Source organism: Panthera onca, chromosome A2, assembly GCF_046562875.1.
Source record: "Panthera onca isolate mPanOnc1 chromosome A2, mPanOnc1 haplotype 2, whole genome shotgun sequence".
In the NCBI taxonomy this organism is placed as follows: Eukaryota; Metazoa; Chordata; class Mammalia; order Carnivora; family Felidae; genus Panthera; species Panthera onca.
Window position 1 is genome coordinate 70,160,913 of NC_138340.1, and position 14,247 is coordinate 70,175,159.

Sequence of the window (14,247 nt, forward strand, 5' to 3'; positions counted from 1 at the left end):
AGAGACAGAGGGAGAGAAGGAATCCCAAGCAGGCTCTGTGCTGTCAGCAGCAGAGCCCAACACAGGACTCAATCTTACAAACCATGAGATCATAACTGACTGAGCCACCCAGTTACGCCCTCTGTGCGTTTTTTAATTGGATTGTAACCAATGCTTTTTTCATAATTTTATTTTTTAAATACATTTTTATTTATAATATTTGATGTTGGAGGTTGTTGCTCATATATCAAAGTATATGACAATAATCACAAAGATTGATTAGTGTTTTGGCAAAGTCCCTTAGTTTTGAGGAAGTAGATGGAATTAATGAAGCAGAATTCACATTTCTACCTGAAAATAACAAGAGAACTGGTCTCTGAATCAGTTTTATTTTCCCCTTGTGACTAACTATGTATCTCTCATAATTTAGGCAAATTTTTCAGAATCTTTTAGTCTCCCTACAATAGTAATAGCTAAAATATTCAAATAATATAAAATTCAGGTATGAGCATTCAAGAAAATAGAAAGTTTAGGATATTTGGTAAGAGCAAGGCACAATGAAATACACTTTGGAAATCAGACGAATTTAATGATTCATCTTCTTAACTATTAATACCTCAGCCTTTAAATTAAAACAGAATTTTGTTCAAGTCACTGCCTCCCTTTATTGGAGCTCTAGAGCAATCATTGGAACTTCAATGACATAGAGCTAAGTTTATAATATTATAAATATCCAACCATAATATCTAAGTATATTGTTGACAAACAAGGACACTCTGATATTCAAAATAGATGTAGGACTTTGTTAAAATATGAAAGCTTTTGTTTGCCAGACTCCCTTTTCTCTTTCACATTAAAGGGGATAAACTGTAGAGGGGGGCACTCCTGGTGGCCCATAGTCTTGGCTTCTGAGGGTCTCCCCCACCCCCACCCCTGAGCCAGTGGGAAGCAGTAATGAGGTGTCAGGGCTTCCAGCGGGGCCGTCATCCTGGGGAGGTCCATGTCTATTAGCCCTGCTGACCGTCACCACCATCCTTTGTCACCACCATCCGTTTGCACCTGTGCTGGTCACACGTAGCAGAGCTCTGCTCCTGGTTGTGCCACAGGTGGCGCAGACCCCCTGCTGCCTGTGCGGCTTTCATTCAGAATATCATTTGAACGCCTGTCCTTGCCCTGCTTATTCCAACACAGAAATTCCTGTCTTCTAGAAAGTGTGGAGCAAAACCCGTTAAGATCCCATTCTTCATCACTGAAACTTCATTTTGTCCATTTACATCGCCAGTCAAACATGAGGAGGGCGAGAAACACCAGAATCTTTTGGGGAAGAGGGCATCAATGGCAATTTGAAAAGTCTTCTAGAACATAGTTTTACAATTAGGGGTAAGAATATATTTTCAGAGTCAGAGAGTAGAGGGTGAGATTTTTGTTTGGCCGAGGCAGAGGGTGGTGTGGGCAGGAGCGGGGTTGGAAGTGCAAAGCTAGAGAAACACAGCTCTAGGCTCCATTTTTTCTTAGGTTTTTGTTAACTCAAGAGGATCTGCATTCATTGAAGGGGTCTCAGAATTAGGAAGTGCTTACATTTTGTGTAATAAGTTTTCAACAGTTTCTCATGCTGGCATGTCAACTCAGAAGTTCTTCAAGAATGCTTATGAAAACATAAGGCTTTCAAGTATTTGAAAATTTATTAATATCCTTCACACATAAAACTATAGGAGCGCCTGGGTGGTTCAGTTGGTTCTATGTCCAACTCTTGATTTCGGCTCAGGTCATGATCTCATAGTTTCTGAGTTCAAGCCCAGCATCAGTGTCAGCGCTGACAGTGAGATTCTCTCTCTTTCCCTCTCTCTTTCTGTCCCTGCCCTGCTCACCTTTTCTCTCTCTCTCTCTCTCTCTCTCTTTGTCCCCTCCTTCCCTACCCACCCCTCAAAATAAATAAATAAACTTAAAAAAAAACTATAAATTGAGTGGAGGCTCACTTAATTTGTTTTCCCTTCCTATAGATGCTAATCAAGTTGCAGTGGGTAGTTGAGTGTACTCCACTTTGTATGAACATGTATTATTTGTTAATTTAAAATTCTATAGTAGTTTAGATGATCCTTGAAAAAAATGTCAGGGTCTTAACAATATGCTGTATTAGGAATTTTATTAATTGCAAATGACTTTCTAACAAATTATGTTTGTGGACCCTATAGCTGGAAGCTATTTTGCTGAATAGTTATAATCAGTTCTTGATTATCTGACAGTAAATTACAGGTAATGATAACAAATTCTACCTTCTTCTAACTACACATATGGACCCTCTGGTATTAGCAGTTTGTATGGATTCAGCCACTATAAACAAATGCCAACATTGGTCAGATGAAAATTGTATTTGGAAAGGTATTTACAAATATGATGCCCACAAAAACCACGTAAATCATACCAAAGTGGTATCAACATAATGTTTCGATTTCACGCTCAAGTGTGAAACCACTGTGCCTTTCCTGCTCCTGCACCTACGTGCTGGCACCGAAAACCCCAGAATAGAATTCTAGCAGAAATGCTCCTTGATGGTCAGCTGTTGACCATGCATCAGAAAATGTTTTCATATAAACTGTGTTCCAGAGGCTCCTTTGTAAGTCGATTATTTGAAATATGGAATACTTAGGGGTGCATATCAGACTCACCTGGAGAGATTCTTTCAAACTCTACTTTCTTTCCTCCTTCCTCAAGATCATGATACCTTCCTAAGTTTAAAAATCACTTCCATAAACATAGCACAGTTTATTAATTGTTTTCCAGTTTCACTTATTTTAATGAATAAGCTGCTATGAACACTTGTACAGGTCTTTGGGGCCAATACCTGGGAGTAGAATTGCTGATCAGAAAGTAGCTGCAGTTTTGTAAGAAACTGCCAAAGCTTTGCACAGAGTAATAGTTGTGCCTTTTATAGTCCCATCAGCAGTGTAAGAGGGTTCTCCTCATCTTTGGCAACAGTTGGTATTCTAAGTCATTTTGATTTTATTCTGGTGGCTATTTCATTGTAGTTGTAATTTGCATCTTCCTGAAGATTAATGATGAGCAGATTTGCCTGTTCATGGGTCATTTGTATATCTTCCTTTGTTAAATTATCTCTTCGTTTCTTTTTCCCCTGTTGCTTTATTCTTTTATCTTTTTATTATTGGGCTTTAAGAATTCTCCATATCTTCTGTTACAAGTCTTTGTCAGGTTATATGGTTTGGAAATAATTTTATAGTTGAGCTAATCATCATCTTTATGGTATCTCTTGATGAAGGGAGTTTTCGATTCTGATAAAGTCTGTGTTTTATCAAGTGTTTTTAATGGTAATTTCTTTTTGTGTCTTGTTTAAGAAATTGTTAAGCTAAAAAATAAAACAGCCAGTTATTTTACCAGCAAAATGGGCTTATTCAAGAACAGCAGAGAATTACATCCTGGCATGTGCAGGCTATGGCAAAACCACAGGCAAGTCCAACAAAGGAGAGAACCGTGTTATGGAGGAGGAAGGGGGAGGACTTGTTTTGAATGTAAGTCCATTAGGAAAAAGCAAGAGTTCAGAGTGATGACAGTTTCTCATTGGCTGCGTTGCAGGGGTAGTCGATTTCTTGTAGAAGATGCAATGAACCTTATTCCCTGTTGGGGCCTGTAATGATTCTTTTCTGTTTCCTCTTCTGGTGGGGTCTGGAATTGACAAGCCTTCCTGGAAGGGACTCTAGTGCTGAGGCTTTCCCTTCTAACCTCCCAACTCCACTTTAGTGAGATTTCCCTTTATCAGTTGTCACAAAATTTTACTTACCCCCAGATTATACAGAGAATATTCTCCTACAAACTGCACAGATTTAGATTTTACATTTAGAACTATGAACTATCTCCAGTTAACTTTTGTATGTTACGTGTATATTTTGTATATTAGAATTGTGCATGTGAGGTAAAAAGAGTGGGTCTTTGCTTTTGCTTTTAATTTTTTTAGTGTTTATTTTTGAGAGAGAGACAGAGACAGTGTGAGCGGGGGAGAGGCAGAGAGAGAGGGAGACAAAGAATCTGAAGCAGGCTCCAGGCTCTGAACTGTCAGCACAGAGCCCAATGCGGGGCTCGAACTCACAAACCCAAGATCATGACCTGAGCCGAATGCAGACACTTAAGCGACTGACGCACCCAGGCAGCCCAAGAGAGGTTCTTTGTTTGTTAAGCATCAGGAAATCTGATTCTTTCTACACTGTTTATTGAAAAGACTTTTCCCCCCCATCTGATTGACTTGGTGTCATTAATACGCATAAGAAGCCACTGAGGTGAGGAAATAGTATCCTTTTATAGTTGAGAAAACAGACCTAAGAAGTTCAGTGATTTGTCCAAGGCCACACAGAGCTGAGATTCCAATGCAGGCAGTCTGACCCCAGAGCCCACATCTCAAATGGCTTTCATGGGTTAGTCTTGCATCTGACTCTGGTGAACAGACTCTTGATCAGGAGTAGTGAGTAACATGCAAATGACCCTCGCTTTTCCCTCCTCCTACCCTCTACAGACCCTGATTCACACAGTTCACCCTTTTTTTTTTTGAGGTCACTACTAATCACTGACAAGTAGATGAATCCTATTTGCTACCCCTAAAAAGATCAGCTCTAATGCCCCCCTTGCCTCTAATTCATTGCCCAAAACTCATTTGCAGTAGAATGGAATGAGGTGATAAGCAAGTGGAAATTACAGACAGCAGATTCCGAGGGAAGGACTATAGAAACAAAATTAATGAAATGTGAGGAGAAAGAGAAGACAGTTTAAAAGGGAATATGAGGAGGCAAAAAAAACAGCTTCCTCCTACCAGGCATTTGCCTTGCTGAGCTCATTTGTGTCTGTCCATATAAACCACTAAGTGGAATCAGTGCCATTAAGTTCTGCAACCCAGGCATGTCTGCTCCAGCAGGAAGCTGTGTGCGGGTTTCCCTGTGATAGATCATGACAGATCTCGCCCGCCCTGATAGTGCCAGGCCATCAGGGTCTTACTGATAATGTGGCTGACCCAGGATGTTGAGTATTCTTCACTGCAGAACATTGTAGATCCCTCAGCCCCTCAGGTGCCTTCAACATAAGCGTAAGTTTCAACACTGTAGGTGGTGTACCTTGCTCTAGGCAGTACAGAATGGGCGATGTGTGTCAAAACATCTTACCAAAGAGTTTCTGGTTGCTTTTTTTTTTTTTTAAGTTTATTTATTTTGAGAGAGAGACAGAGAGAGTGGGGAAGGGGCAGAGAGAGGGAGAGAGAGAATCCTAAGCAAACTCCACATGGTCTGCACAGAGCCCGATACGGGGCTCAAACCCACAAACCACGAGACCGTGACCTGAGCTGAGATCAAGAGCCAGGCACTTAACCAACTGAGACACCCAGGTGCCCCATTTTTTTTTCTGACATCTTTTATTCTGATTTTTTAAACTAAATTTTAGAATTACTTTTGCAGAAGCCTGAACTAGGAGCACAAGGGGAAGAGATGGGTAGATTGTGAGGTGCTGCACCATGGTGTTGCTGGGGGTGCTCATTTTACCCCAGGAGCCACTTCAGGTTTCCTAATGTTGTGTAATTTACTAACCAGAAAGGGAAACTATTTTACTAACTTACATTCAAAACATCTTTTTTTTTTAATTTTTTTAATGTTTGTTTACTTTTGAGAGAGAGAGAGAGAGAGAGAGAGAGAGAGCGCGCGCACAAGTGGGGGAGGGGCAGAGAGGGAGGGAGACAGAATCCAAAGCAGGCTCCAAGCTTGGAGCTATCAGCACAGAGCCCAACACAGGGCTCAAACCCACAGACTGCGAGATCATGACCTGAGCCAAAGTCAAACGCTTAACCCACTGAGCCACCCAGGCGCCCCTCAAAACATCTTTTAACACTGCTTTACTTTTCATTGCCCAGGTCTTTAAGGAGGAGAAATACCTGAAAGAAGCCATGGAGTGTAGTGATGTGATTTGGCAGCGAGGTTTGCTTCGCAAGGGCTATGGTATCTGCCATGGGACGGCTGGGAACGGCTATTCTTTCCTGTCCCTGTACCATCTCACACAGGACAAAAAGTATCTCTACCGAGCTTGCAAAGTAAGGAGTCTTTATGTAAACAACATTTGAACACTCGGGAAAGCGTACGCAAAATCCAAAAATAAAGTTCCTCTCCTTTCTGAACCTGTTTCTCTCAACTCCACGATCTCCCCTGCTTCTCCTGGCATAGCCATGCCCTAGCCTGTCTGTGCCCTGTTGACCCCTCTCTGGTTGCCTGGGAATCTTCTTCATTAGATTCCTGGCGAATCATTGCAATGTCTTGTTTGTTGCCTTTTCACCAAGTGAAAGAAATCTCCACTCTTAAATATGCTTCCTCTTAGTTTGCAGAGTGGTGTCTAGAGTATGGAGCACATGGGTGCCGCATTCCTGACAGACCTTATTCTCTCTTTGAAGGTAAGAGCGAGCAAAAAAGCTAGGTTTAAATATGTGGGTGGGTGAATTTGGTCCCCCTGTCCCTGTGCACTGGTTCTAGTCCATTTATTCTTACTTGAATTATACCTCCACAACCATAAAATAACCTGAACCAAGTAGTTTGTTGCTGAAAATTATGAGTCTCTTTGCCTTACCTATTTTGTGTACATGCGAATGTCCTTCAAATATTTCTCGATCTTTTGTCAAGACTACATGCAGACAGAACATGGGATGTTTGCTAGTCAGTAATAGAAGAAATAATAAGTTTGCTCCTCTGCATTTCATCTGTTATATTGTATACGTATAATATTGATCTACTCACAGGAAACATGTTTAGTATTTAAATACATTTAACTATTTTAGATATATAAATAAGTATGAATAATTGATATTAGTAACTCGACAATATGAGCAGTTAGAAGTAGTTGGTAAAAAGCGTACAGAAGAAAGTTCTGAAGAATGAGCAATGACAGGAAATCAAATACAATAATTCTGCTACAAGCACAATATAGAGAATATTGTGTGTGTGTGTGTGTGTGTGTGTGTGTGTGTGTGAGAATTGGATAATTTATCATTTAAGCCACAGAAATCAAAGGGCAAAGGATAAATTGATGATAACTTTTAAGAACTTGTCGCTCTAAAAGGTACATCTTATATTCCAAAGTAAACTTCAGAAGGTATAAATGATTGAATTTTTTTTTTTTAATTTTTTTTCAACGTTTTTTATTTATTTTTGGGACAGAGAGAGACAGAGCATGAACGGGGGAGGGGCAGAGAGAGAGGGAGACACAGAATCGGAAACAGGCTCCAGGCTCCGAGCCATCAGCCCAGAGCCTGACGCGGGGCTCGAACTCACGGACCGCGAGATCGTGACCTGGCTGAAGTCGGACGCTTGACCGACTGCGCCACCCAGGCGCCCCTGAATATTTTTTTAAATCAAATAATTGGTGTTGAATTTTGTCAGATGCTTTTTCTGCATCATTTGATACGATTATGTGATTTTTTTTTCCCTTCTTTAGCTTATTAACATCATGGATTATTAAATATTAAGCTAGTTTTGCATCTCTGGGATAAACTTCACTTGGTCTTTTTATATATTGCGGAATTGCATTTGCTAATATTTTGTTGAGGATTTTCACATCTATATTCGTGAGAGATATTGGCTTAGACTTTTCCTTTTTTGCACCATCTTTGTCTGGTTTTTGTATCAGAGTTAATTCCTAATAAACTGGTTTGAGAAATATCCTTTTCTGTTTTCTGGAAAAGACAGTGTATTAATTCGTGGAAGAATTGGTGTTAATTCTAACTTAAATGTTTGGTAGAATTCTCCAATGAAATCATGGCGTAAAGATTTTTTGTTTGGGGAGTTTTTAAACTCTAAGTCCAGTTCATTCAGTAGTTTATAGGGCTGTTCAAGTTATCAATTTCATATTTGGTAAGTTTCAGCAGTTTGTGCTTTTGAGACACTGCTCCACTTTACCTAGGGCATTAAGTTTATGTGTGTAAAGCTGTGATAGTACTTCTTTATTATCCTCTTATGTCTGAATTGTCTGTAGTGAAATGCCCTGTTCTATTTCTGCTATTGGTAGTATTTTTTAATCACATATTAGAAATATGAGCAGAAAAAAAAAAAAAAAAAAAGAAAGGAATATGAGCAGAAAGTAGAGCATTTGCTCTTATCTTTCACAGGATAATATCCTTTTAATATTCAAAGAAATCAAAATTAAAAAATAATTCTCAGAAAAAAATTTTAGTCTTTTACATCATAAAACGGCAGTGTATTTGCATCAGATACAATAGAGTTGATACCTGAACTCTAAATGGAGTTCATTCAAGTTTATTAATGGCAGCTAAAACCCCAGGAGGTCGAAGTCTGAGTGTACAATTCCGTAAAGGCTGGGAAGGTCTCCGATTCATCTGTTCCCCTGTGTCTCACAAGTGCCTGGCTGTAGGCTCTGCATAGATTCTTGTTGGATGGGTGGTAAATAGTAACAGTGACTACGTGTGTGGAGACTACTAGGCTGAAAGGGATGCTGACATCCATGACCCCTTCTGGAACTTTCTCCATCCCAAGTGTTCCATCTAGGTGAATCTGCTGCTCCCCCTCACCAAAACAAGAGAACAAAGGTCATCTCAGCCTGGCCACTCTAGGACCCCTCCTGAGGGTTCTAATAAGTCAGTGGTTTCCTAGAACCCTTCCTTCAAACAAAAACTTACAGGGAAGTCTGGGAACAACCAAAATGTAGGAAAACAGCCAATGACACACACAAAGCATGAATGAATTGCAAAATCATTGAGGCAAGAAGCCAGACACAACAGGCTATGTACTATGTGACTCCATTCACAGGACATTCTGAAACAGGCCAAACCAGTCCACATCAGGGTTGATGGTAGGGACAGGCACTTCTGAGGGTGGTAATGGAAATTTCCACATCTCTTGATAGGAGTTTAGTTTACACGAGTGTATGCACATTTGTCAAAATTCAGAGTGAGTCCACTGAAGACTTGTGTGTTTCGTTGCATGTACATTTTACATCAAAAGAAGAACTATAAGCAAACAATAATCCAATTAAGGGAGGAATTTTTCTATTGAAAAGGGACCTGAGGGCTCTGGAGACTGGAGCCAGCTAGCAGGCTTCCTCACCCACCCTCCATAGGTCAGTTGAAAGCCCAATGCTGGTGCAGACTGCAGTGATGATTTGGAGTGTGGATTTTGATGAAAATAAAGTTCATTTTCAAGTAGCATACATTTTAAAGTAGTACACACACACACACACACACACACACACAGGGATATTACTCAGCCATCAAAAAGAATGAAATCTTTTCAATGACAAGGATGGAGCTAGAGAGTATTATGCTAAGCAAAATAAGTCTGAGAAAGGCAAATACTGTATGATTTCATATGTGGAATTTGAGAAACAAAACAAAAAGAAAAAGAGAGAAACCAAGAAACAAATCTTCAACTATAGAGAATAAACAGATGGTTACCAGAGCAGAGCTGAGTCCGTGGCAGGGGGGTGAAGTAGGTGAAAGGGTTAAGAATACACTTTACTTTTTTTTTTTTTATTTTTTTTTTTTTTTAAATTTTTTTTTTCAACGTTTTTTATTTATTTTTGGGACAGAGAGAGACAGAGCATGAACGGGGGAGGGGCAGAGAGAGAGGGAGACACAGAATCTGAAACAGGCTCCAGGCTCCGAGCCATCAGCCCAGAGCCTGACGCGGGGCTCGAACTCACAGACCGCGAGATCGTGACCTGGCTGAAGTCGGACGCTTAACCGACTGCGCCACCCAGGCGCCCCTACACTTTACTTTGATGAACACAGAAATGTGTAGAGTTGTTGAATCACTGTATTGTACACCTAAAACTAATATAACACTGTATGTTAACTACACTGGAATTAAAATTAAAAACTTAAAAAAATTAACATTCTTAAAACTTCAAGATATGAAATGCAGCCTTTTGTTTGAAATAAGAATAAAGCTGTGAGAGAGGGAGTTTTATGGTTAAAATAGCACACCGGCAGCACCCATAACTTTTTTGATTTGTTCTGTGCGCTCATCATAAAGTTTCAAGATACAGGATTAAAACCCAGAACCCAATTTTTAGGAAAGGTAAGGCAAGGAAGAAAACTGGTATCATTGCCTGCTGGGTACTGATATAAGGATTTTTGAGGTAAACTGTTTTCTGGTTTTTTTATGAAGTCATCTGTAAAATCCTCAGCACCTTTTCCGACATCCCTCCAGCCCCTGGTAAAGGAAATGATTAAGGGCCACTTTTTTTCAGACTCTACCCTCATGCCCTTTCCTAAAAGGATCTACATTTTACATTGCAGGCATGGCTGGGGCGATTCACTTTCTCTCCGACATCCTGGTACCAGAGACATCACGGTTTCCAGCATTTGAACTTGCCCCTTCGCAGAGGGATAAAAAGATGCAGTGAGACCGCTAAGACACCTACCTGTTTGGACCAAAAGCCAGATTGCTTAGTGCCTGACACAGAGCCAACTGTGAATCCTGAAGAAGGCAAAACAAAAAAAAAGAGAAGCAAACACCTTCACAGGCACCCCCTTCGTTGCAGAGACCCTCAAGTTAGAGCATGAATGACAGAAACCATCCCTTTGGCGTTTTGTAACAGTGTTTCCCTCACTGGTGTCAAATATGAATTCTTCGCGTCCAGCCTTGTGTAGCATTTGCATGTTTCTGGTGTTTGTTGTCTGCAAATGTAAGTTGTTCTAAACAGAAAGCCCTTCTCTTTCCGTGAGCCCGGAGCTGACCGTACACGAGGGTACGGCAGCGGCCACTTCTCTGTATATAATATTTAAAGTGAGATGTCTTGTGTACTGACAGGCAATAGTCAGGTAGTGCGTCTCTCATCTATCAGAAAGAATCTCTAAGGTGACATCCTAGTGCTACTTCTTCAGCATTTTCCATGAGAACCTTTCAGACAAGCATGAAGGAAAGACCACTCCAAAAATTGAAAAGCAACCAAATAAAAGGGGTTTTGCTGGAATGGTTGGGGGCAGGGGTTGAGCCTTTGCACAAGGTGCTTGAACGCTCCCTCTTTGTGTTTTGTGTTCACCCTTTGTGCTTTTAAGAGGCCAGAGGGCATGCATTGCTGGCCAGCTGGGGCTCCCTATTCCCAGCAGCGGTTTCCGGCTCCCACGTGAAGTTCCAGAGGCTCCTTACAATCCCAAGCAGCGGACGCCTGGGGAGTGGACTTCATGATAATCAGAGAACATTCAAGGGAAGCCTTTTCGTGACTATGTTGTAAATCAAACAGCAATGACTAAGCATTGGCAATTCTAGATTTGGTTTATATTATTAAAACAGACTGCACCTCAATTTTATCAGCATTATAACTTACTATAAGTTCCGTGGATACAATTCCAGATGGTGATAAGTGGAAAGATACTCAGCTGTTCCCATGTCCCTGCAATTAAACTTATTTCAAAATTCGGTAACTTATCACAGTGTAAATTTGGAAGGAGTAGTCATTTTTTTGCACACTTTTGGGTGATTGAAATCTCACATTTGATGAAATATATTAAGCATAAAAAGCCTAGTCTGCATTTATGCATATGGGAGACATAATGTTCTAACCAAGAAAATGACGGTATTTGTCTGACATGTTTTATCTAAAAAAAAAAAAAAAATGGGCATTCATTTCGATTACTGTACCCTCAATAATTCTATCATGTGGATTTCAGTTTTTGGAAGACTTTTGTCATCACAATACGAGTAGCCTAGGACTTCTACATACTTCTCGTCTTGTGAGCTGAGGCATGGATTGTAAAAGACTAAAAGCAGGTTTCTCTGGTCATCTGGCCCCGGTCTGTAAGGGACCGTCCAATCATTTATCAGCCCTCATGTCCACTCCTTTCATAAAGGAGCATGAATATCCACGTAGAAGACAAATCTCCTTCATGCATATGCAATTCTTGGAATGTTGCTGAGCCTTGTTTGTGGGGCCGGCACCCTAACATGACCTTCAGTTTCTAGATGATGCCTCATTGGTCCCTTCATTGCAGATACTTGTTTCTAACCCATGACTATTTTCTCTCAAACTAGGTGGATGGCTTCCATGGGTATAAACGCTCATGGTTCTATTTTCACCAACTTCTTGGGCCTGCTCAGGAACTTCTCAGGCACAGTATGCTGTCCTGAATGAGTTGAGGGGGACTATCTGGTAGGAGAGCTCACCACCGGGTATCACAGCCCAGCCAAACAACCCTCCCTCCCACCCACCTCACCCAAACCGCACACACAGAGCTTATGAGGTCTGGCCTGCCTCGTTCATGGCGGCACTCAGGGCTTCGGCTGTAAGCTCTGTCAGGGGAAGCCAGCGGGACCGCACAGGGGCTGTGCCTGTCTCAGCCAGAGGGAGCGCATGGAAGTCCTGGTTCTGGCCACGTGTCTCCAGACCAGAAACAGCAAGGGTGACTCACCTGGGCATCCCACCAGGTCTGAAAAATAAGCACGAGGCTTCTTTCTGACTAATGTACTGAGGGAAAGATAAAATACTTGTGGAATAAACGGAGATTTTATTTACGGTTTTTTCTTTTTTAACCCAGCTGGGTTGACACCTTCCTACTTACCCACTAGATGTTCACAGATGTGCAGCTCTGTGACTCCACATCAGCCCGCTTCCTGGCATCTGGCACGTAGCTGCTGCATGAGGACAGTTCCAGCTCTTGGTCCCTGAAGGTGGAAGAGTGATGGCATCCACGCCAAGGAGCAGAGGACTCACAGAAGTCAGTTTAATAGATGTAGGTCTGAATTTAGATCTCAAAACATCTCACAATGATTTCTTGATTTCTTTGTGTCCTTCAAAATGTGTCTGAGTTGAAACAACTACGTGTATGCACAATACCATTTTAAAATTTGGAAGAAAAAATAGTTGATGTTGGAAAAAGTGTGTGGGGTTCTTTGGTTTTGTTAGTAAAGACAGTTTTGTGATGATGACTGGTGGGATCTTCGTTTGTTTTCACCTCTTCTCTGCATTTAAGGGTGACGGTTACGAGCATTGGTCACCAGTCTGAAGATTTCATTGTTCACTTAAAAATGTGGCGGGTGCCCACCTTACGATGTGCTGAATAATTCACTGGGATGATTGCTGAAGGTCTCTACACATGCGTTCTTTTCCTATCCCAAGGCCCTCTGAAACCTGGGCAGTGATGGTAAGAGCAGCATCTGTGTGGCTGGCATAGTGTGACAGGCCTTTGCACTCACGTCCTTAATGGCGACAACACTGCAGGAGGGGGGCACTATTACTATGACTGTTTCACAGGTGAGAAAGCCGACAGCCTTGCCCAGGGTAACAGAATGGATGACGGGCAGATGGTTGTCACCAGTGGTCACACTCTGACTTGCACTCAACGTCCCTTCCCCTAAGTGCCCCAGTCAGAAAGGAGGAAATTGACACCTGGGGGGAGAGGCCTTGGTCAGGAGCATGTGACTGGGAAATGGAGCAGCCGGGCCTCCTCCGTCCGTCCTCATCATCTGCTTCTCCCTCACCACCTTCTGGGCCGCGTGGGGAACTCTGACCCTGCCTCCTGCGTACTGCTTTTAATGTCTGTTACTTCATTTGCCGAATTCATAAAAGCAGTGATCCAGGTTTAAAGCCCAGGTTCCCTAAACATTTTTACGGACTGTCCTTAGGCCCTCCCAGGCTCTTTGCTGCAGCTTGGAGAGGCCCTTCCTTCCAAGGGCCTCAAGTCAGGCATGAGGCCAGGCTTGTTGTGGGGATGGGACTGTGGTGGTTTTGAGGTATCTAGGAGCCCATTAAATTGTGTGCAGAATTTCCTGTGCGTACGCCTATGAATATCTGGAGAGGCAGCTGCTAGTTTTCACCAGGCTTTCAAGGTGGTCTTTCACCCCAAAAGGTAATGGTGTCAGGTTCTGGATTAAAGAATGCGTGCTAGCAAGCTGGGCTTCAAGTAGGGAGCAGGGATGCTGTGGAAGACTGGCGTGGCAGGGGTGTCTGGAATCAGGAGCTACCCCATCCAGTTAGGAAGACCCCTGTCGCAGCGGGTGATGCCACCTCCAGTCTCAATTTTTCCATATGTCATAAGGAGAGCCGGATGTCAATTTTCGAAATGGCTGTCACCTCCTGATGCCTGTCAGCCTGCTGTTGAACTGGACCATGGCCCTGGAAGGCTGTGTTGAATCATTGCCTCCTGATCAGCGTGAAGTTACAGCCTCCTTCAAGGACCCATTTTACCAAGACTGGCTTCCTAGAGTTAGATCGCTAGAAGCACCAGTGATCCCAGATGGCTCGGGCTATAATGAGGTCCAGTCTGCTTCACAAATATTACCGCAC

The 14,247-nt window shown here is 42.1% G+C and overlaps 1 protein-coding gene across 1 annotated transcript in view; it reads left to right on the plus strand.

Moving 5' to 3' along the window:
* LANCL2 (LanC like glutathione S-transferase 2) overlaps positions 1–12,890 on the plus strand; it is a 50,171-nt gene extending 37,281 nt beyond the window's left edge. Inside the window, exons 7-9 of the mRNA XM_078442596.2 lie at positions 5,876–6,052; positions 6,334–6,406; positions 10,262–12,890. Coding sequence (XP_078298722.1) covers positions 5,876–6,052; positions 6,334–6,406; positions 10,262–10,368 — 357 coding nt within the window. The 3' untranslated portion in view covers positions 10,369–12,890. The remainder of the gene's footprint in view (positions 1–5,875; positions 6,053–6,333; positions 6,407–10,261) is intronic.
* The last annotated feature ends 1,357 nt before the right edge of the window (positions 12,891–14,247 follow it).